The sequence below is a fragment of the Osmerus mordax genome, chromosome 26, assembly GCF_038355195.1.
Source record: "Osmerus mordax isolate fOsmMor3 chromosome 26, fOsmMor3.pri, whole genome shotgun sequence".
Lineage (NCBI taxonomy): Eukaryota > Metazoa > Chordata > Actinopteri > Osmeriformes > Osmeridae > Osmerus > Osmerus mordax.
Genome location: NC_090075.1, coordinates 3,179,090 through 3,202,571, shown reverse-complemented (window position 1 = coordinate 3,202,571; position 23,482 = coordinate 3,179,090). Strand labels below are relative to the sequence as shown.

Here is a 23,482-nt window from a genome sequence, read left to right as displayed (position 1 = left end):
AAGAGGACAACTGTCACCCAAATCAACCAAAAGTCAACGCGTTGGAGTATTCCGCGGAACATTTCACCATCTCAATCAGATATTCTGTTGTTGGTGATATACTTTTGAATATCTACCGGTTGATCAGGGATTTTATGGAAAGAGAAGCCCTCAACAAGTCCACGAGTCTTATCAACTTCATCTGTGTAAATCTTGTATTTTTCCAGAGAGCAAAGCGGACCCCGTTAAATCCATGCAGTAGCCTATAGCCTAAGAGGGAGCACCGCGAGTTAATTCGCAATCTCTCTCTCTCTCTCTCTCTCTCTCTCTTTCACACTACATTTCTCTCTCTCTTTCTCTCTCTCTCTGAAACACACACACACACGCGATAGTGTGCGGCCAAGATAGCCCAGGCCACCGTAACAGTTTAAGGAGTGGATCACTTATGACACCGTGTGGCTGCTTAAAACCTTATTTAATAAAATTTGTTGCATTACATCACTTAATTTGGATGAAACTGCATTTGTATGTTGTTCCGTGTATTTTTGTGGTATATTATCTGTGTACTTGGACGAGGTTCAAGGTACAATCACTTTTAAGAACACAAAAGATTATGCCCCGTGTGAGGCTCGAACTCACGACCTTCAGATTATGAGACTGACGCGCTGCCTACTGCGCCAACGAGGCCTGAAAGTAAACCTAACCCACCCCTATCTTAGTCTTACAATGGTACTTTCTCGAGTCAGAAAGGGAAATACTATTAGTAATTTGGGGGAGCGGCTTTGTCCTTTTGGTGGTTAAACCAACACTAAGTTTGCAGTTGAACAACTGAACTGATGGCCTGAAAAACAAAAATGTTGAAGTTTTTAGCCGGTGCTATAGTCAGCTCTGCCAACAGATGGCGTACTAATTATTGTAAACAATATGTTCGATATTATGAACAATTATTTACGTGTTCACCTACCATGGATGCAGGAATATAGTTAAAACAATGGAACGTTGATACGGTCGGCCAGGCACGTGCACATGGCGTGCATAACTCCATGGGCTGGATACAACCAAAAGTTTACTTTTGCCAGCAACAATATTTTGAGTTTGTAATGATTGACATAATGAGCCTTTTAGTATAAACCGACTTAAAACTTGTTTGATTTGAATTTATTTAGGCTCAATAACTATTGTTTGTTTGTTTGTTTGACGCAATAAATAGGCTACATATGCAATATAGGCTACGCTTGCATAATATGGGGGCTGCGTACAATAGGACACTCGTAAAATATACCAAAAAGTATGCAGGACTGCAATTAAAAAAATGTTTAATTGCTGTAAAAATTCTAGATAAGCGATGTTTGTTCAAGGGAGGAATTTAAACTCCGTCCTGTCAAGTATGCATCCCGTAGAGATAATTCTGCGTGCATCATACAGAAGAGAGGAGATTTTAATCGCAAACCTGCCTAAAATGTTTGACAAGAGACCGGCTGGGGGCGTTAACCGGGGTTGCCACTGGTGACGCGTCTACTCACTTCCTAGACCCTCCCTAAACGCCCTGTCTCTGCACCGTTATTTGTTGTTTTGTGTGGCGTCTTGCTGCCGCGCAAGGTAGTCGGTCGACTTGCCTGTCAATCTCTGACCAGAATCTATTTAGGGTACCTAGGTTGATTAAAGGATCAGTGAAGGTCCCTTGTGAGATTAAAACGAAACGGGATCTACTGAAGTCTGGAGGTGAATGTTACAGAGCTAGCTAGCTAAGGTTAGCTCGAGTTACCGGAGTTTATGCCATTTTCAGGTGCACATGCACATTATCTTTTAGCTAGCTAACCCTTGCTAGCCAGCTGCATTAACTAGATACTACAAGCCACTTCGTCGTTCCAGCAGTCTTTTTCCACGCACGAAAACTGAAGATTTCCGACATAATGTCTTCAACCGAAGACAGGGCCAAGGAGATTCTGAAGGGGTTTAAACTGTATCCTTTTCAGCGAGTTGAGGTTTGCATAGAAGGTTTTACAGTCCAGTGCTTGCTTGCTTTAGCTAGCGTAGCTAGGCTACCACTAAACCGTAATACGAGACTAATAACATCAGGTAGTCAGTCTATATACAATACAGTAGCCAGTTTCTAGAACGAGACTGCAGAGTTTACGTACAGTCCTGTGTAGTTACCTCAGCCACCTGTATTACAACTAGCTAGCGACCTAGGACGGCCCGTAGTTAGTATGAGCTCTACTCATCTAATTTAGCCTACATGCCTGTGGTGGTGCCTAGCCAACTACTAAATGCTGATTGCCGTGTCTAGATGAGAAAGGCCTAGTTCAGTGTAGGTAATTTGGCATTCCCTAAATTATGCACCATGGATTATTATTCTGGCCAATGTTTTCTATAGCTAGTTTGAAGTAGTGTTGTGCGAGTTAGATTGTACTAGCATGCGGAGTTAGTATTTTATAGCGACACTGCTGACTAAGTTTCTTGGTCAAGATCTATCAAAGCTATGGTTACTTGTAGCAGAGACTAGACTTCCCTAGCTAGATAGATTTGTTGGTCATCCATATACTGATGAAACTAGTTTGGTGATGTGGAATCTTGGATATGTTAGATGGGCCAAACAGGATTGTTTATTAGTTGTTTATTAAAGCATAACCATTAAGTCAACTTACCACTGACTAGCTAGTTGTGAAGTACATCTTTTGCCCCCAAAATGTATTTTGAGTTGATGTTCAACATTAACTGAAATTGTTGCATATTAAAGTCCATGCTCCAGGAATAGTTATTTTGGAGTATGCCCGACCTCAAAAGTATAAAACGTATTATTATTATAATCTGTTTATTTAATTCATGGGGGAAGACTGCTGTAGCATAATGGATGTTGTGGGTAATATAATTCCAAATGACAATACATATTTTGGATCGACTACACACGACCACACTTAAGATCTCAGCTCAGTGAAGAATAGGGCAAAAGGTTATGTTGAGGATCGCTCGCTCATGATACTTACCATAAGCAAGCACCTCTCCATTAGAGGGTTTGAAGCTCTTGCTGGTGGTTTACATAATACAGGCCACCACTCCTAAAATAGGAACAGTAATGCGGACGAGAATAATCGCACATGAGTTGCCAGCACTGCTTCACATGCAAGACCAGGCCCGTACTAAACCCCTACCAGTCTTAGAGGCATACACTGAGGATGGAGTAATGTAGTGTTTTGGGGAAGGTAGTGTTTTTTTTTTCCGTTTTTTTTTTCTTCCTTTTGTTACTTCCTGGAGTAGTCTGAGATTTTAACCTTCCTTTGAAAGGCTGGGCTTCGTTTTCTAGCCTGGTAATGCCTAAATCCTTGATTTGCAAGGACAGGGATTTGCTGCCTTATGGCCCTGCTCACAGGCAGGATGACAGCATAGTGTCACATCGCTAGCCTACTGTGCTGCGTTGGGTAGTCACATGTAACGGCAAGCAACACAGATACAGAGGTGTTGTAGACTCTGCTAATGGAACATTATTAAGCAGCGTTTTGCGGCCTGTTTTACAAACTTCAGTTGAAGGTGTGTGGAGTGCATGGCTAAAAAATAAAATTTTAATGTCGTCGAATAAAATGGACATTACAAATGTGTAAGGTGTGTTTCGATAAGTCTTCGTAAAATAAGTGAGTTATAGCTAGCCCAGTAGCTGGCTGTAATGATCAAGCTAATAGGTTTAAAGGAAGCATGCCTTCCCATTTCCAGCATGACCAGCAGCCTTTACCCGATTGTTATGTAAAATGGATTAATAAGCCGAGAACCTTTGCAGAAGCTAGAAATGTCAGGTTGTTTTATCACGAGGACGCTATATATTGATGTATTTTTTTTTGTGTGTTGCCTGTAGGCTTGAAAGGTGCTGGACCCAACTACATTTCTTTATTTTAGGTTCAACCTTCTGCTCATAGCAGTGAACCCTGTATGGGCCTCTGCTACTCCATGATGAACACCTTGCTCCCTCCTCACTATAGCCTTCCCTTCACGGCTACACACTAGATCATTGTGGAGTGAAACACTTTTGCTTGACGCACAGCCCCTGTAGCAGACGGACTCGCTTTTACATCACGTGGTGTGTTTATGGTCTCGTGTACAAGTATGCTGGATGTCAATGCACGAGGTCTCAACGTACAAGGCCTAACTTCATACAAGTAGACCACATCCATGGTTCCCAGCATCTTGATCTCGGCAGCCCCAAAGAGGCAGACTAAAGGCAGGGCTGAGTGTCTCAGAGGAGCCTGTCTAAGCCTCCCCGAGGAAGGCCTGACTCAACACCCTTCTCATCTGCACGACAGCTGCTTAAGTACAGTACGATTCCGCATGAAAAGGCAATTATCCATAATAAAGTGTTGTGCATGATGTCACTCAGATTCTAGGTGTGCTGCTTAAGCTCATGAAATGTAACCTCTCGGACCATTTAGGGCTGGGGTGAAAAGGGGTTTGTCGCGGTTGTGTTTTTTTTAGCTATAGCTTACTCGGTTGGTCGGTAATGGTCCACTAGAATTGCACGAGTGTACATGGTTTCAGCTATTTTTAATGAGACACACATTTGCTTGGGGCTTCCAGGTGGGTTCATCTTGGTCTAGCTGTATTCATTTAACCAATTCCTCTTGAAGGAAAAACAATGTTTTTAAAGTGTTATTGCCGCTTGTCTTGTGTGCAAAGATGATCGCAGCATAGGCAGGTGTTGCCAGTAACAGAGCTGTAATCCCCCATCAGATAATGAATGGAAACTTCATGTCTATGTATTGGCCACACAAACTGTTTTCTAATAATGATCCACTGTTTAAAGATGTATGCAGCTTAAGGCTTGTCGGTAGTATTCTCCCTGGTGGCTAATTAAGGAATGTGTGTGTGATGGTGTGCACTGAGGGGACCACTGGCTCTCCCTAGCTGTGAATCCCACTGCTTATCTCCAGGGTGCCCAGTAGGTGTGATCCTGGAGACATCTGTCAACCCTGCCAATGGCACAGCACCTCCCCAAACGGACTCGACAAACACAAGGCCCCTGCCACACCCCAGCACTACAGCCATTAGCCCATCCGGTTAACCTGTGGTTTTGACCTCGGGTTGCAGCTTGCCACAGTAGCCGTTGTGCTGAATCGTATTCTGGCTTGCTAATGAAATTACTTAATGTGGAGAGCACTTTTTAGATGCCTGAGAAGTAGGAACAGCTTGCGTAATCCATTCACAAAACGTTTGGTAGACACTGTTGCCTGCTAAGCTCCTTTGGCTGTTCTGACATTGTCCTCGGGACAAAATGCTACGGCCAAACAACCTAACCATGGCTGTCGCTAACAGTAGCTGTCCAGTAAGACGAGTCCCTTCACGTTGCAGCCTCTGAAGAAAGAAAAAAACGAACCAAAAACCATCTACTTGTTATTGTACGTTTTCGTATTGTGGTGTGTGGCTTACATGTGTGTCATCTTGGGTGTTTAGGTGTGTGTGTTGTGTACTAGGATTATTCCAGAAGGAAGAAGCCAGGAGGGAGGGGCCCTTGTGTTGTGGGGGGGGGGGGGGGTGAGTCAGCCAGGCTTGATAGGATTATTGAAATGATTAAAACCAGTGTATTACACCTCGCTAGCTTAGAGTAGCTGAACAGGGCTGCTAGCTTGACACGAGCCAGCCCCCCCCCCCCATCCCCCTTGAAAGTTTCCCTTGTGGTAAGGCGGAGTGATGTCCATTTTCTCTGTATTGTTTGCTTGTTTGAAGTCCCTCCGTATCTAAACAGTTTGAAGAGAATGTCAAGTGTCCGGGTGGTGGCACGTTGCAGGCTGTCGCTGACACCCCACGGCCTTGGTTTCGGGGGAGAGGGAGAAAGGGAGAGGGGGTGGAGAGAGAGGGGGGGGGGGGGGCTATAAAGGGCAGCCAGATGGTGCAGAGCCAGAGAGGGGAGCGGGTTCGGGTGGCGCTGACGCTAAGCACCCTCTGGGTGTCACTGGGCTTTTGTCGAAGGGCCGTAAACGGCGTCCGTTCTCAGGTAGCCTCTCGATGCCGGTGGGCGCGGCCAGACGCCGCGGCTGTCAGTCGGCTCTTGTTCTAACGCCACCAGCTGGACGAGCCACTGTCACAACAGACGCTTACAACAGCACTCGTCCCGCCTGGAAGTGCCTAGCTGAACTAGCACTGGGTAGAAACAGAAACACCCTGAGAGGACCCTCTCCAGCTAAAGATGGCGAAAGTGAGGTGGAGTGAAGTGAAGGGAGTCAGGTGGCTGAGCGGTTAGGGAATCGTGCTAGTAATCTGAAGGTTGCCAGTTCGATTCCTGGCCGTGACCTTGGGCAAGGCACTTCACCCTACTTGCCTCGGGGGAATGTCCCTGTACTTACTGTAAGTCGCTCTGGATAAGAGCGTCTGCTAAATGACTAAATGTAAATGTAAGTATCTAGACGTCCCACTTGGGGAGTGTAGAAAAAACAAGAGTACCTTTTGAAATACACATATCCTCTTGTTGCTTAGCGGTGAAAGTATCTGGACACCCCACTTAGGATTATAGAAAAGCTAAGTGGATTGTTCTCTTGCTGCTTTGGCGAACGTCTTGTAGGGTGTCTGGTTTGCCAGCACTGTGACAACCTGTGTTGTTGTCCTTGACCACTGTCACCGTAGAAACTGGATGAACCTGCGCGATGCTGAGACTGGCAAGGTGCTGTGGCAGGGAACAGACGACCTGTCACTACCTGGTGTGGAACATGAAGGTAAACACACATGCACACACACACGCATGCACACACACACACCGCACTGATGGACAGCTTTAACTGCATCCCCACTCCAGCTTCAGCATACATCCAATACCATCAGATGGTCGGGGATGGAACCTCTAGAGAAATTCTGAAACGCCATTTGAAAACCAGCCATATCCTTTTATGAAGACACGATGGTTGATTGCTGTAAAACGGGAATAGATTGCGGGAATGAGGCATCCATGTTTGGCTCTGTCTCGTGCCCTGTTTAATTGACAGAAACCCAATCTGCTACACTTTCATTAACTGCCTTGTTGTAGTACTGGTACCGAAAGCGCTAGCCAATTACTAGCCATGGCTCCGGATATTTACCATAGAGGATCGTGCCAGGCGCGTGATGATAATGGTTATGTGTATGAATGGTCCTTTTGAAACTCTTCTACTAATGTGTGATCACGCTTGACTAGTCTTCATTTTTCCACAGTGTTTGTCTCCCCCTGCTGGTCAGTGTCTGACACTTCCTTTTGTTCCTTTCAGCTCGAGTCCCCAAGAAGATCCTTAAATGTAAAGCCGTGTCCCGAGAGCTCAACTTTTCCTCCTCGGAAAAACTTGAAAAATTCCGCCTTGAACAGAAGGTGTTCTTCAAAGGCCAGTGTTTAGAAGGTATGCATTCAAAAAAGGGCATAAATATCTCTTTGTTTGATGGCACCCCCCACTAAAGACACCCTTAAATAAATGGAAATATGTGGTCAGACCTTTGGAGTAGTGCTCCATAGTTTCTGTAAAGAGAATTTCAAGGGCAAACCCTATAAAAACACATTCATAAGCACTTTTTTGATGATTTTCAAGTAAATACCAGAACGTGTGATTAAAATGGATGAACTTAAAACCTTTTTTGTTTTTCTCTTCACTCTGCCCTCCCTCCCACCCTCCTTCCTGCCCTCCCTCACCGCCCTCCCTCCCTCCCTATTTGCAGAATGGTTCTTTGAGTTTGGCTTTGTGATTCCTAACTCCACCAACACATGGCAGTCGTTGATAGAGGCAGCTCCAGAGTCACAGATGATGCCGGCCAACGTTTTAACGTGAGTCCAGACTGAGATTCACGCATTCGTAGAACCGATTTAACATGCTTGGTTACTTTTTTTGTGTTCAAGTATGCAGGAAGTTACTCTTACTAATAAATGTATCTTGTTCTTGGTGTAATGACCTTAAAGGTAAACGGTTGAGTTAAAACATACTGACCGCGTTTCCTTTTCTCACACAGTGGAAATGTTGTCATAGAAACGAAGTTTTACGATGACGACCTTCACGTCAGCACTTCTAGAGTACGACTTTTTTACGTCTGAGGAACAGCACCTTTACTTTTTTTTGTAAAGGGGAGAATCCTTCAAGTGGGCAACATCGTGAAAAGGCACACAGCTGATTTATGGAGGGGGTGAAAGCAGGCCACTGTACTGGGGAGTTTCTGTGCTATACTTATGGCAGGACCAAGACACCAATACAAGATACCAAAATCCAACAGTCATAACATCACTCTTGGCTTCTTGAGAAATGACACTTTTTGTATGTAAATATACGTATATATATAATATATGGGCAATGAGTGATGATGCTCATGGCAACCAACCATGTAAATTATTTTATTTGTACATTTTTTTTTCCTCGTCATTCCGAAATATCACCATGGCGATGCACTATCGTCTCCATTGTCACCTTGTATTTTTAACACGTTTGCTTCCAGTTGATGTTGTTGTGGTTGATGTTCTCATTGTTTGTTTTTTTTTTTTTGCTGTAACTTAAAACTGTAAAATAGACTGTGTTTAATACTACATGAATTATGGATTAAACTATGTCCACAAATGTTTAATAAGTTATTGTCTTGCTCGTTTGTTTCACTGGGTATACAAGTATTCAAGTCTAGCATTAAGTCACCGTTCCGATGCTTTGGTCTTACACAAAGGTATAGCTCGCTCATAGAACACTACAAATTCCAAGGCCGTCACTTGACTGGATCGCACTACAACTCCCATGAAGCAGTTCGTTCCGTGACTGCTTGTCTGACGACCTTGGATTCCCACTGTACTGCAAGCATGGCGAGTAAAGATCCTAACGTGAGTATCTAGCATGCCAACTGTGTCCAAACGAGCCAGAGGAAACATAGAATGGTATATGGTTTAGAAACGTGCTGACATACCAATAATGTGCTTTTAAGTTTTAATGCAGGTGCTGTCTTTATGAAGAAGTGAGCTGTTGTATTGCTAGCTAGTCCATGACTGCTATCTGTGCTAGCTATCTGATGTTATAACAAGCGGTAGAGCTAGCTACCTAACGTCATCTATCTTGCAATTGTTGTAACTTGCCTGTATGAATTCTGTCAATATTTTGACGGGAGCAAATTGCATGTAGTGCGTAACCGCTCTTTGATTTCCAGTTCTGACTCGGTGGTTGTGTTTAAACTTATTTAAATTGACTGGTCTAGCTAAACTAGCTAGGCTACCTTTTAAGCTACGCTACAGTACAGTAGGTTACTTAGGCCGGTTTTAATGTTGCCGTTTACTAGTTAACTGTCAGCTATAGGCAATTAAGCATCTATATTAATATATAAAAATGTGTTAGCTACGTTACAGTGACCAAGATCAAATTGGGAAAAGATCCAACCGGCATTACTGGACTGTAGACAGCTACCATGCCTAACTGTAGCTAATCTACCATTCACCTTATTTCGTACAACCAAGTCATACCAGGCCACCATGAAGTATGACACTATAGAGCTAGATTTTGTTTCACTTAAAACATGGTTTATGAATGTAGTTAGTCTTTTTAAATAGTTTTTGGGGTTAAATTCAATACGGATTTTGCTGCGCCACTCTAAAAGGAAGATTCCAGATTAGGAATTGCTTTTGGTCACAGTACTTATCGCGTCCACTAGAGGGGCAGTTGTGCATTGGTCCCATTGCCTAAAACATTTGACCTCCCTAAACCTTGCATGCAACACTTATTATACCGACTTTATATTTCCAAGAATACTTTAGGCTTTCGAATCGCCTTCTTTTATGCAATACAAACAATTATTTCCATAATTAGACATTTAATGGTTTGATTGCGAATGACTCAGGATTAGAGCGTCATGACAGTTGCACTTTAAAACACCAGTCTCTTGTGTCCCGTCTCCAGCGGTTTCTGCAGAGCTTGAGGGACATCGTGGGCCGCATGACGGCTGGGGGAGGTAGAGGACCCGGGCTGGGCTTGAAGCTGCTTATGGGTGCAGGAGCTCTGGTATACGGCGTCAAGGAGGCCACCTACACAGGTAAGGCAGCAGCACCAGTTGGGAGGGAGTGAACTAGCATGCTAGTACACAGATCGATAAGCATGCTGAACAGATTTCTCACAGGGTTTTTCCACTATGTGGCAGGTGGAATAATTAGGCCTATTTCTGTTTGTCTTCGTGAATGTTTCTGAGATACATTTCAGAACAAAGACTGACCTGTGTGTCCTGTTTGTGTACAGTGGAGGGCGGTCAGCGAGCGATCATCTTCAACAGGGTCGGAGGGATGCAGATGGACACAGTTCTCTCTGAAGGACTGCACTTCAGGTAGGGCAGACTGCCCCCTAGTGGTCACTCATGTAACCATCCACACGTCACATTTCTTCCAGTTTGGCACACATATCAGGTCATATCCAGGGGACCTTAGGGAACAGTATAAGTGTGTGCAGTTCGGGGCAACAGCGGTTTAAAATGCTCTTGACAAAGCAGTATCAGCATGGGATTAATACCAAAGCCTCCTCTGGGATCCACGCTAACCCTTCTAGACAAAGGTGATAGGTGTAGACTGGCACTGGAGCTCCTCTCAGACGTCCGAGGGGGATTAGGACGGTTGTTGTGGGTAGACGTGCACCTGTCTGGTTCCTTGTTAAGACCTGTCGGCCCTCCAGGGGAAACGAGCGGCTGGAGGGGGGGGGGCGGCAGTTTGGCACATGGTTCTTCTGATCCCCGGACGCGTCTCGTGTGTAGTCTAGGTTCCTGGATTATCTCGACTGTTATTCACTGTTAAATCATGCTCAGATACAGCAGACGTAATAAGAGGTTTGTCGGGATTCGTTTAGCGAATTTAAAATGAACACTGGAAGCCTACAAAACACTTCAGACCTTTTTAAACACTAACCGTCTCAAAATAATCACGTTTTATTAACTTGTTGTCACTGCCTTGGCCGTTTTTACTGAGCTAATGAATGTGGTTGTTGTCCACCTTTTAGAATACCATGGATCCAGTACCCTATCATCTATGACATCAGAGCCAGGCCCAGGAAGATCTCCTCTCTCACAGGAAGTAAAGGTACGTCCATGACCATATAGGGAATGACGCAGGGAGGTGGCTCAAGCTGGACAAACTAGTGATGCGGCGTATGGCGCGTTGTGCTTCACACAATGTGACTCAACAAGGAAGTATTTCAACTCGTCACAATAAAAGAAGTAACCGCCCGAGAAGGACCGTTTTGTACCCGTGTATTAAGACGCGCTGACGGTCTCTCTCCGCTCCCCAGACCTCCAGATGGTGAACATCGCCCTGCGTGTCCTGTCGCGGCCCGTGGCGTCCAACCTGCCCGCCATGTACCAGCAGCTGGGGAAGGACTACGACGAGAGGGTGCTGCCCTCCATCGTCAACGAGGTGCTGAAGAGCGTGGTGGCCAAGTTCAACGCCTCGCAGCTCATCACCCAGAGGGCCCAGGTAGGCCGAGCCCCTGCCCCGTCTCCTCCAGGCCACGCTGGTCCACGGGCAGGGAAGGGATGCTCTCTGTATGTGAGCCACTGGGCCTGACCGTGTGTGTGTGTGTGTGTGTGGGGTGCAGGTGTCCCTGCTGATCCGCCGCGAGCTCTTTGAGAGGGCCAAGGACTTCAACATCATCCTGGACGACGTGGCCATCACCGAGCTGAGCTTCAGCAGGGAGTACACCGCTGCCGTGGAGGCCAAGCAAGTCGGTAAGGCAACCGTGTGTGTGTGTGTGTGTGTGTGTGTGTGTGTGTGTGTGTGTGTGTGTGTGTGTGTGTGTGTGTGTGTGTGTGTGTGTGTGTGTGTGTGTGTGTGTGTGTGTGTGTGTGTGTGTGTGTGTGTGTGTGTGTGTGTGTGTGTGTGTGTGTGTGTGTGTGTGTGTGTGTGTGTGTGTGTGTGTGTGTGTGTGTGTGTGTGTGTGTGTGTGTGTGTGTGTGTGTGTGTGTGTGTGTGTGTGTGTGTGTGTGTGTGTGTGCTGTGCCACATATGGAACAGTGAGGCGGGGGCGTGTTTACACATTTCCAGTCAGCCCTTTGCGCATGAGTGTGTGTCAAGCCTGTGTGTGTGTTGGTGTGCAGCCCAGCAGGAAGCTCAGAGAGCCCAGTTCTACGTGGAGAAGGCCCTGCAGGACCAGAGACAGAAGATCATCCAGGCTGAAGGAGAGGCCGAGGCAGCCAAGATGGTAAAACATCCACCATGACGATCCCCAACGCTCCTACCTCCCACCAAACACCAACCACACCTTCTCCTTCGCCCTCACATGACCTTCTATTGTGAACCATCGCATTATGAACCATCACAGCGTAAGTGTTGCTACTTTACAGCTGTATTTACAGAATCTTCTCACCGTGTGTGTGTTGTAGTTGGGCCAAGCCATCACTAAGAACCCTGGGTACCTGAAGCTGAGAAGAATCCGAGCAGCACAGAACATCGCCAAGACGGTGAGTGGGGGAATGTGAACTCGTGAACACCAGGAGGGGCCCAGTGTCTGACGTGGGGCCCCGTGCGTTCCCCTCCTGTGCTTTTGTCATGTGATCGCACCGGATTTGACCTCTGACCCCTCTAAGCGTGCTACTGCGTGCCCTCCAGGTGGCGACGTCTCAGAACAAGGTGTACCTCAGCGCAGACAGTCTGGTTCTCAACCTTCAAGCTGACTCGTTTAACAAGTAAGTTCATCCACAGCCGCCGGTTACAAGTATGCTCTCATTGGGGCCTTGGATAAAGTACGCACGGGGTGAAATAAACGATGTAGGAACTCGGAAGAAGCCAGGCTTCTGTGTGTTTTGTTTTTCTATCTATAGTTCAACACCACATTCTGTCAATTACACTATTTTGTCCATGGAAGGCTTGTGTGTGTTCTGTGTGTTCTTATGATTGATTGGACGTTGCTGTACTTGAACCCACACTTCTGTTATTTCAGCCTGTCGCTGGGGAAGAATTAGGAAGAGGAGGAGGAGGAGAGGGTAGCCATAGCCCTGCGTCCGTCGAGGTATCCATCTGTCTCCCAAGTTTCCAAGTTTCCGTCTGTCTCTAGCGAGCCTCCACGCTAGCAACACTGTCTGATTGTACCTGCAAGTGGCTTACCGACCGACCAATCACCTCTGCCCAGAGAGGACTGCGCACCAGTGGATGGATAGCATGAACTCTAGACCTGTGTGTGTGTGTGTGTGTGTGTAGCATCCCCATGGAAATCAGCGGGCGAGTTCCAAGTCCCATCTCATGTCAGTGCTGCTGGAACAGGGGAGATGAATCCATTCGATTGAACTGGGCTGTAATCTCTGTGTAGGAACATGTGTGACATCATTAGTCATCTGGAGTGTGATCATATGTGTGTGACATCATCAGGGTCAAATTCCCCCCATAGCTCGATTTATGTATCGAAGAAATGTCGTTCGAATAAAAACAGTGACAACCAATATAAGAAGCTACAGTTTTGATAGTGTCCAGACAGATGTCGGTAACTAATTTCTCAGCCATCTGTCCTGAGATCTGTTTGCATAAAGACAACAGAACAGGCATCAGACGTAACCTTGGAAACAACAGATGGGTATTCCCGTTCTAATGGTAACCATAATTATTGTTAATCTAGGTGTTTTTATTTAAAGATTTCTGCACTCTATGAATGGAGGTTAGACTTAAAGGATGATGTCCCCGATTTTTGATTCTATGCAACTGTTGAACTGGTGAACTGTGCTTAGCTGGCCTGTTTTGCGTTGATTTATGGCAGTGCTTCTGCGGTGTGGTGATGCTTTCCCACTACAGTACCAGGGAGGTCCTGGGTCCATCCATGAGGAGAGACAGACGGGCGCTTAGCTGTTCACTGTATCCACAGTTCTCTACCACTGACTGAAACATGTCGGTCAAAACAAAGACGGAACATTAAAGAGTTCTTTTTTTTTTGTACTAACGTGGTTCTCTGTGTGTGTGTGTGTGTGTGTGTGTGTGTGTGTGTGTGTGTGTGTGTCAGATGGAGCCCTCACGTGCAGATAATCATCGAGCCCCCCACACACACACCCACACACACAGTTCAGAGTCATACCTCCCTCTCCATGTGTAGGCTGAGCTCCAGCTGCAGACATCTGGAGGTAGTTAGCGGGGGCCTCACTGTGGAGACCCTCTTCATTGGTTCTCTGTGGCAGGCCCTCCTCCTAGCTGCTACCCCATTGGCTGCTTCATGTGTGCATCCTTCAAAGGCAACCAGTGAGCTGCTGTTTTGGTTGCCTGTATTTGATAAATGACCCCTTTCTGTGTGTATGTTCTGAACGGGATGTATTCTGTACGCGGTGTTCAGCTCTGTAACATACCACTCTTGACAAATGAAATGCGACTTTGTCCCCTTAAGAAAAGGGAAAGCATATTCAATTACCCAAAATATGGTTTATGAGCTTCCCCTCCCTGCAACACAGACAGACGCACATCAGAATGTATCCATCACTGGAGTCGTACTGGGGAACAGTTTAAAAGGAACATTTTACAGCTACAGGCCACAAGATGGCGCACCATTCACAACTAATGATCTGCTGCAGAGCCTAGTGTAAGAGGGACCATGCTAAGGGAATCATCTATCAGAGTGAAACTGACAACACACTCTTGGTCTTACATTTCAGCAATCAAAGTATTGATTTGTAGATTTTAATAGCTTCACTTGTGGTGTAGTGCCACAGATGAACTCATTAAGTAAATGTCCAAGATTAGCATCAGATTTGTGTGCTTGGTAAATGGTGACTGGGTTATTCTAAACGCAGCACCTGTTTATGTGTGCCAACTGTTACTTTGTATAATTCATAGCCTCCTCTTGATCTCCCTCTCTTCTTTCCTCCCTCTCGCACTCCTCTCTCGCTGCTCAGCTGGTGTGTCTCCATGGCAACACTGACCTCATGCTGTGACAGGCGATCTGGGCCGGTTGCCATGGAGATCAGCTGTGACATCATCCCCGAGCCTCAGTTGCCATGGCGGCACACCTACCGGCACGGCGGCTATTTCTGCGTTGTGCTCTGAAACCAGAGCGCTACGCCGTTCCCGGTCCACACAAAGCATTGTCCTGTCATTCATCCTCTCTCTGACCCTCCCATATGCAGGCCATGCAGACAACGACGGTGCTTTCGCTTGTCGTTTCTGTGTGTGTGTGTGTGTGCTCGTTCCTGCACTGTTCGTCCCCTCTCATTAGCTCAACGTGTGTATGTGTGTGTGTAGAAATTCAATATTCTGTTACAGTGTGTATACAGACGACCCCGTGCTGCACGGCCCGTTTTAGTTGTGTGTGTGTGTGTGTAAGTGTGTGTGTTAGCAAGCTGCGCGCATGTGTCTGTGCTCGTGTGTGTGGACGCACGCTCGCGCGTGTGCGCACGCAGCCTTTCTCCCCTCAGTCCGTAGTGTCATTGAGAGGGGGCAGCACAGAGAGCCAAGGACACTCTCTGGATGTGGGATTATAAACTCTGCGCCGCTAATCCTACATAGGCTGCATCTCAAATCTCTGGGGTGAACCCCCTTCCCTTCACAAAGGGAAGAAAAGCACGTAGCAAACAGGTTCAGACCGGGCCACTGCGGTTTGTGTAGAGGCTGTACCTAAGGGAGGAGGGAAAAGAATGGGGACACCGGCTTCATACACACACACACACACACATCCTGTTGTCAGGGGTCCGTTTAGGAGACGGAGCCATTCTTCCTTTGATGTGATCACGTTACCTGATTCTACAAGTCTTATATGAGATTGATGTGTAGACTCATCACTCTCCTTATAATCCCATTAGAGAAGCCGTGTCTTTGTTCTTCCCTGATAGGCTGCAGGTAGACCCATTAACGATCCAACCTGACAATTAGCCGGAGCATTAGAACCCGTGAGCTTGTATAATTAGACGCCTTATATTTAGAAAAAGGCTCATTAAAAAGCATGTGATGAGGCACGGAGGGACGTTCACAATCATAGTGTGTGTGTGTGTGTGTGTCTGCCTGACTGCTGTCAACACTCACACTTACACACACATGTGCACAAGCAAAGTATTTGCAGTCGTCACAGAGCTCAGAATGACCTCAGGTACAGCCAACCAGCCAGCTATCTGCCCTGGTGGTCATGTGTCAAGTCTGTTGTCAGCCTGCCTGTCGAGGAATGTCCAGACCTTGCAGGGCCAACCTGCCAGACATGCATGCATGCAGACTCAATAGCACAGTGCACCTGTGTGTCTGTGTGTGACTTTGCGTGTGCGTGTGTGCCATATAGATTAACCTGCTTCTTCAGAGCATGCTCAGTACGATGCTAAATGAGGTTTCACCATGCTGCCCTGGTTTGCTGACTGGTAAGGTTTCATTCCCTTCAGTTTCTCCTGCCCTGCTCCCAGCATCTGGTCTCTCCTCCACCACGCCCCCCCCCCCTGCACAGAGCTGTGAAGGGAAATATAACACCTCCTGTAGATATTCTAACGTTTCATGGGCAAGTGTATGATTCTTTTTCACTCGTCTGACAAAAGAAAAGTGATATCCTTCTCCTCGCGCTATTTTTATCTGATGAAAAGCATTGATACTCTATTCATAACACTGCAGGGGGGTACATATCCTGTGCATGTGCATCTCTCTCTCTTTATCGCTCTCTCTCTCCCTCCATCTCTGTCTTCTTCTATGTTCCTGTTTTGATGTCACACCGTTTCCTGTGGTGTGAGGGAGGAAGTGTGCCCCAAATCCAGGGGCGGATCCGTCTCAACAGTCTCTTACTGCATCCTCTCCCCTCGTCTCCTCCCTTTCCTTCCTTCACCGAGCACTGAAGAGCTGGGCAGGATCTCAATCCTGGTGGCGACCATCCTTCAGCTCACCCTTATCTTCCTAATGAGGCGGTGACCACATTGATGGATGCACGTTGTGCTTAGACATCAACAACACTATTGATGCTGCCTTTTTGTTGTGAGTTGAGGAATCATGTAATATGAATATGATATGAATCCCACTCGACATGCTTTGTTGTTGTGTGGATGTTGTTACTTTTGTCTCACTGGTGAAGAATCGCCCCTGGGATTGTTTTTGGAACCATGTCTGAGCAGACAGGGAACTCTTCCTGGAGGTTGAATGAGGCAGGCAGCCCGAGGAGGAATGGAGGTAGGAGCCTAGATACCAACGCCATGTCCAACTAGACAGACCAGGCATCCATGAAGGTAACAACAAACACATTTGGAAAACCCTGAACATCTGAACTTGGCCGTGCATTAAGGAGCACTCCCACAGCCTGCAGACGACCAATCAGTGGCTGCCGCTGTCGGGACGTCGTCGTGGCAGTTCCTGGTCTTTCTGGAAGGTCAATTTCGAAAATTCCAGAACCAGAAGCCTGGGCTAAATCTGACTGGTCCGATTCCTGGTGCTGAAAGTGTGTAATCTGCAGCCTCACGGTACTGCTTAGACCCCTAAACCAGGCCGCGTCACCCAGCCCCCGTCAACCTGCCCACAAAGAGCCTCAGTCCGCACGACACCCTACTGACCGCAACGTCATGGCCTGCTGACAGAGGCCCAGTGTGTTCCGGATCAGCTGACCCCGGCCCCGGCGAGGTGAAAAGGACTGTTTACTTAGCTCGCTCCGGCATTCCAACCACGCCGCGTTCCGCCGGAGTGTCTGTAATCTCCGCTCCCAGATTGGAGTGGCTGAAGCGGGGCGAGAGGATTGACTCACTCTGGGTGGCCGGGACATGCCAGTAGGTCAAGGTCAATGTCTTGAGGGAACGCTACCAGGACCAGGTCAGAACCAGAGGACTATTCAACTATTCAACCTGAACAGCTCATACCCCGACTTGGTCAATCTGAAGTTAGGGAACTGGTATGATATGGGGCTGTACATTGCGATTAAACTCGAAAAACAACATCACATAATTCCACATTTGACGGTGAGGTAAGAGTCTAAAGAAAGACATATGTAGTTGTTGTAGCCCGATCCCCCCCACCTTCTGACTCAAAGTGGTTTCTCCCCCTTGCATTGCTTCAGACCGAATATGTAAATATTTTACAGAGGAAACACTGGAGAGAACTTGAATATTTAGTGATTTTGACACCTCCTCTGGCTGTGCGTCCTCCCTGACACCTCCCCCTCTCCTGTCTCCCGTCGCTTCTACTAACTCTCCTTTTGCTTCTGTTTAATTCCCCTTCCCCTCACTTCTCTCACTTCTGAGAGAGAAAGAGGGATCTGCATTCCATGCCAGAGAGAGAGACAGAGAGAGAGACAGAGAGAGAGACAGAGAGACAGAGAGAGAGACAGAGAGAGAGAGACAGAGAGAGAGAGACAGAGAGAGAGACAGAGAGAGAGACAGAGAGAGAGACAGATCTGGCGAAACCTGTGTATAATCCACTGGCCCACTTGTCTTTCCCACTAATACAGGGTGTGCACCTCAAACGGCTGAATCACCGATGCCAAAACACAGTATCAAGGTGCAGACATCCAGCCCCGGGCCCAGTCTCTCTGCATTCCAACATCTTGATTCATGTTAAAAACATGGTGCCACCCAGGGTTAGGGTTACCGTAGTTACAGCTGGACTTGTGGACTCTATACACCCTGTTAAACTGAGGCCAGCCGATCACTGCAGGGGAAATCTGCTCTAATCCAAGGCATGGTTGCCCATGTATTTTGCCTGTTTAAGTCTCACCTTCCCTAAACTGTCTCCTTGTCAACCAGATGGTATCGACACGGAAGGTGTGCAGCATGAGGAAGTCGGAAGGGCTCAGGCGTGCAGCATGCTATGGAGGCGCGGTCAAAGACCGTCTAACTCTAAAGGCGGAGTCAGGTGGCTGAGCGGTGAGGGTATCGGGCTAGTAATCTGAAGGTTGCCAGTTCGATTCCCGGCCGTGCCAAATGATGTTGTGTCCTTGGGCAAGGCACTTCACCCTACTTTCCTCAGGGGGGAATGTCCCTGTACTTACTGTAAGTCGCTCTGGATAAGAGCGTCTGCTAAATGACTAAATGTGAATGTAAAGGCGTCCAACTTACTCCTTTCGCTTTGGCTACAGCATACTTGTGTCAATTTATACAGTTGGTTTGTAACGGAACGTCCTGAAGGACGTGTCTGCCTGCACAAACAGATGGCCACACGCAATGAGTAGCCTGGGGGCTGTGGTCCATGATGCAGGCTGGAGAACCTGTTTCTCCCTCGACTGCAGGAAGAGGAGGACGAGGAGGAGGAAGAGGCCGACACAGGGGGCCTGTTGTTGTTTTGTCTCTCACACACTGGCAAACACACACACACACACTGGCAAACACACACACACACACTGGCAAACACACACACACACGACTGTAACACACAAGTACAAAAACACATCGGGGCCCGATGTTCATTGCATCTTGTAAAGAACGTCCTATTGACAGCGAAAGAGATCTGTGCTTGTGTGTGTGCGTGCATGTGTGTATCTGTGTGTGTGTTTGTGTGAATGAATAAATGTGTGTGCTCGACTCCATTGTACCCCGGGGGAATCGATGATATCCGTGACATGCTGCTGCTGCTGCTTCACAGGGCGACATCACAGAGCCCGAGCACAGCGTCGCGGAGAGGGCAGAGGAGCAGAGCGCTGTCATGTGTGAGAATTGACATGTGTGAGAATTGACATGTGTGAGGGTCTGTCATGTGTGAGAATTGACATGTGTGAGGGTCTCTCATGTGTGAGAGTTGACGTGTGTGCCACGTAGCATCGTATTTCATACCAGACGAGTCAGTAGGAAACAACATGCACGGGTGCCTGTAGAACATGGTGGTTGCTTAACGCTTACAACACCAGTATCGAACCGAAACCCCCCCCCCCCGCCACAGACGTTTAGATGATATGTAGCGTTAAGCGGTGTGTGTGTGTGTATGACAGGGAGTAGATGATTGGACAGGGACAGCCATGTGAGTAATGACAGAGAGCGTTAATGAATGCACCCCCCCCTCCCTTCATACTCCTCCCCCGCTCCACACTTTCCTCTTACACATGATTCATACTGCATGAGTGGAGAGGCCTTTGTGTGTGTGTGTGCGTGTGCGTGTGTGTGACAGGGAAAGTGAGGGTGATGGTAATTGGTAATGTAATACTAGTTGGGTTTTCTGAGGTATCGGGTGTACCATGAACACGAGAACAACACAAACGGCTGGGAAAGCGGAGGGAGGGGAGGGAGGGGAGGGGAGGGAGGGGAGGAGAAGGAATGGGGGAGGAAGAAACAGGAGGGGAGGAGGTGACAAAGGAGGGAAGGAGGAAGATAGAGAGGGAGGGGAGGTGAGGGGGCCCACTCTTTAGCTTAACGTGGATCACCATCGCTCCTTATTTAATGACGGCAGTGATAGCAGTTGGAATGTTGAAATGAATTGCCTCATTTCAAAACAGCAAGTCACTCAAGTAACGTATTTGTACATTGCACCTTGAACCATCAGGAACCACCTACAACACACACTGGCTGTCTGGCCAGGAAGAGAGAGAAAGAGAAAAAATATACACCATAAAAAAACAACCGAAACCATTCATTCCTAGCAGCCCATGGTTTGAAATGGCGTGAGGGTTGTGCAAGATTGGTGCCTTAACTCAGTCCCTGTGGCTCTGAGCCATCTCTAAGGTGGATGAGCCCGGCACCTCTGTAGCCCCCCCAAGAGATCTGACCACCGCGGGGAACATGATATCCATCACTCCCCCCCCCTCCCCCACCTCTCATCTGCCTCTCTGAGAGACGAGCAGAGATGAGTGCTAGGGCCCCACACGGGGGTGGGGAGGGAGGGGAGGGGGGCGTGGAGGCAGATCATTTTCTGAAGGAGACCTGTACCATGGAAAGAGACGGAGAGGGAGGGAGGGATTTACATATGGGAGGGGGGTGGCCATATGGATCTATAGGTGGAAGCTTCTCTAGGAGGAGTCTGTCAGACACATAGAATAGAATCGAATAGAATAGAGGTCTCTGCAGTGAGAGGTGGGCATCATATAATTATTTTTTAGAAATATCTGTGTGATAATTGTGTGATAACTATTTAAACATAATTTACTATACAGCCAAACCGGTATTTATATACAGTGTGGTAACATAGTTCTCATTGAACCACCGTGGCACGTTGAGACAAACACAAGAGACACTGATGTGATCTATGTCATGCACTTAAAATGTGCATGCTGGCTTTTCCCCCCTCTCTCCTTCTCGCTTTCTCTCTCTCTCTCTTTCACTCTCTCTCTCCCCTCCTTCTTTCTCTACCTCGCTCTCTCTTTTTCTCTCTGTGGGACTGTACACACACACACACACACACTCTTCTCTCTGTGTTCTTCGGCAGAGAGGCAGTATGGCTCCACTGTAAAGTTGCAGTGCACACGATTATAGCGCAGAGCCATACAGTTGCGTTCTCGCTCTCCTGAGCCAGCACAGCCAAGGGCGACACGGGTCGATTGAGCAAGCTAAAAGAGGCATTAGCTAAGCTGACAAAACCACACGGGTGCATTTCCCTCTTCTCGCTGACTGCTTTCACAACGACGAAAGCTGAGAGAGACTGTAAACAGTTTGAGGAATCGGCTACTAGTTACAAGGCTCAGGTCTAGGTATCTCCATATGTTTCACATCCGCAAAGGGAGGGTTGAACTAAAAGCATTTCTGGAGCTTGATGCTAGATGACCCACAGGCAGTCGAGCCCTGGGATGAACCCTGACTCAGCTTCTGTATAACCTGTTCATCTGTGTGTCTGTGTGTCTGTCTTTGTGTGCGAGTCTTTACTTGTAGGAGACAATAAAATTCTACCACTGGAAAAATGGCCTTAAACAGGTGTTGACATTTTCATGTCGACCGATTGTTTTTCTAAGCCCTGTCCCAATCTGTTGTCACATTAAAGCTATTTTCCACACTCATGCCTCTCTTTCTCTTTCTCTCTATAACTGAATTCTTGTGGCTGTGATTCTACTACAGTTTTCACTCCCAGAGAGCTTTACTGTCCAGGGCCCTCCCTCCCCCCTCTCACTTCCTGCCGCTAACTATCTTTGTCTCTCTCTGCTTTTTTACGTCTATTATACTCTTTTGGCCCCCTCATTTACACAACTCTTCCTCTCCCTCTCCCTCTCTCTCTCTCTCTCTCTCTCTCTCTCTCTCACACAAACACTCACACACACATACAAACAAGCACACTCTCTACCTCAGGTCCTTGTATGGTCTGAGACTTACAAGCTAGGAGGAAGAGAAAGAGGAGGGTGAAGGCTGGCTGAGTGTGGGGAGGCCCCTGTGACCAAGTCAAACTGCTGAACAACTATTTACTCAAAGGAGTGTCTCGGAGGAGGGAGTTAAAGCCCCAAACAAGCTTATCACCGACACAGGAGATATGAACAGCGATAAGACAGCAATGTCAAAAATAGTCACGGCCACTCGTGTAACATCGCAACATGGTTTACATGACATTAGCCTGATAAAAGGATTCACTAGAGAACTCCCATGGGTGACTTTTACAGCAAGAACTTTTACTATGAATCCCATTGTTGTGGAGTCAAGCTAACTAGTCTGTTATGGTATAGCAGCACAGCAGGCTCCTGTTTCCCTTGCCCGGGCCCAGGAGATAAGGCACAGTTCTCCATTTAGGTGGTGATCTGCACTCTGTTTGCAGCCTGCTCACTCGCACAGGAAACAGCCATTGCCATGGAACTGCTCTTATCAGGGAAACAGGACTTGTATGGACATGAGTTGTAAACGACACATTCCTTCCTCCTGCCCTCCCTCTCTCTCCCACTCACTCTTTCTTTCTCTTTATCTCTCTTTCCCTCTTGCTCTTTTTCTCCCTTGCTGTCCCTCTTGTTGTTTTTCATATTTCTTCCTTTCTCTTGCTTGCTCCCTCTCTCCCCCTCCCTCTTGGCCTCTTCCCCCCCTCTCTCTTTCCATCTATCTTATCCTCTCTCTCTCCCTCTCTCTCTGCCTCTCTCTCTTTCTCTCTTTCTCTTCCTCTCTCTCTCTCTCTTCCTCCCTCTCTCATCCTACCTCTCTCTCTCTGTCTCTTTCTCTCCCCATACCTCTTGTTCTCTCCCAGTCCGTCTTTCTCCCCCTCCATCTCTCCCTCTCGCCCTGTCCGACCCTCGGCCCGTGACGTGACTTTACGAGGGACTCGTGACATTACTCCAGGAGGGCTGCGTCCTGAGTGAGTCTGCCTTTTCTAGAAGGACTCAAATAGCGCCCCCCCAAACGCAGCTCGCCGCCCCCCGCCCCTCACCCCCGCTCCTTCCTCTCTTCCCGGCCGCACAGGAACAGCTGGCCCTCTAGCTCCGTTCAGAGCGGGCACCATCACAAAGGTCACCTTTGTCAGCGGTGCTTAGGTAATGCCGCCTGTACCGACGCAGGCCTGCGCAGCATCTGGGTCTCTCGCGCTCACTGGTTTCACTCAAGGTTTACTGTTTCTGCTGTTTGCAAGGGAAAGGGATGCCTTGTGTTGAGAGTCAATTATATTTGGAGACTGAATATTCTCATCGTTGTGTACATAATAGACCTGGGGCTTGGTACAAAATGGGTTTGCTAAACGCCCCAAATACTCTTTGGTGTGTTGGATGTGGTAATTCATTTCTTATCTGAATACATCATCACGTTTGCATGAATATAAATAGGTCAGCATGAACAG

The 23,482-nt window shown here is 47.4% G+C and overlaps 2 protein-coding genes and 1 non-coding gene across 3 annotated transcripts; 2 read left to right on the top strand and 1 right to left on the bottom strand.

The window, feature by feature from the left end:
- Window positions 1–593: 593 nt before the first annotated feature.
- Window positions 594–666, bottom strand: trnam-cau (transfer RNA methionine (anticodon CAU)). Its single transcript has one exon. It is a non-coding gene; the product is annotated as a tRNA-Met (tRNA).
- Window positions 667–1,600: 934 nt separating this feature from the next.
- pde6d (phosphodiesterase 6D, cGMP-specific, rod, delta) lies at window positions 1,601–8,515 on the top strand. The gene is made up of 5 exons (XM_067229687.1): window positions 1,601–1,942; window positions 6,583–6,671; window positions 7,197–7,322; window positions 7,636–7,741; window positions 7,924–8,515. The coding sequence occupies exons 1-5, from the start codon at window positions 1,893–1,895 to the stop codon at window positions 8,003–8,005; spliced, it is 453 nt and encodes a 150-aa protein (XP_067085788.1). The 5' UTR covers window positions 1,601–1,892; the 3' UTR covers window positions 8,006–8,515.
- Window positions 8,516–8,717: 202 nt separating this feature from the next.
- Window positions 8,718–13,831, top strand: phb2b (prohibitin 2b). Its single transcript, XM_067229686.1, has 10 exons — window positions 8,718–8,770; window positions 9,834–9,966; window positions 10,167–10,251; window positions 10,914–10,993; window positions 11,202–11,386; window positions 11,508–11,637; window positions 12,007–12,110; window positions 12,292–12,369; window positions 12,518–12,594; window positions 12,849–13,831. Exons 1-10 carry the CDS (start codon window positions 8,750–8,752, stop codon window positions 12,868–12,870), a joined length of 915 nt encoding a protein of 304 aa, XP_067085787.1. The 5' UTR covers window positions 8,718–8,749; the 3' UTR covers window positions 12,871–13,831.
- The last annotated feature ends 9,651 nt before the right edge of the window (window positions 13,832–23,482 follow it).

Bases quoted from the DNA above. Each gene is read 5' to 3' on its own strand.
- phb2b (XM_067229686.1), top strand. From the start codon at position 8,750: ATGGCGAGTAAAGATCCTAAC. The intron at 10,252-10,913 runs GTAGGGCAGACT...TCCACCTTTTAG, and splicing joins TCTGAAGGACTGCACTTCAG to AATACCATGGATCCAGTACC. The intron at 12,370-12,517 runs GTGAGTGGGGGA...CGTGCCCTCCAG, and splicing joins CACAGAACATCGCCAAGACG to GTGGCGACGTCTCAGAACAA.
- pde6d (XM_067229687.1), top strand. From the start codon at position 1,893: ATGTCTTCAACCGAAGACAGGGCCAAGGAGATTCTGAAGGGGTTTAAA. The intron at 6,672-7,196 runs GTAAACACACAT...TGTTCCTTTCAG, and splicing joins ACCTGGTGTGGAACATGAAG to CTCGAGTCCCCAAGAAGATC. The intron at 7,742-7,923 runs GTGAGTCCAGAC...TTTCTCACACAG, and splicing joins ATGCCGGCCAACGTTTTAAC to TGGAAATGTTGTCATAGAAA.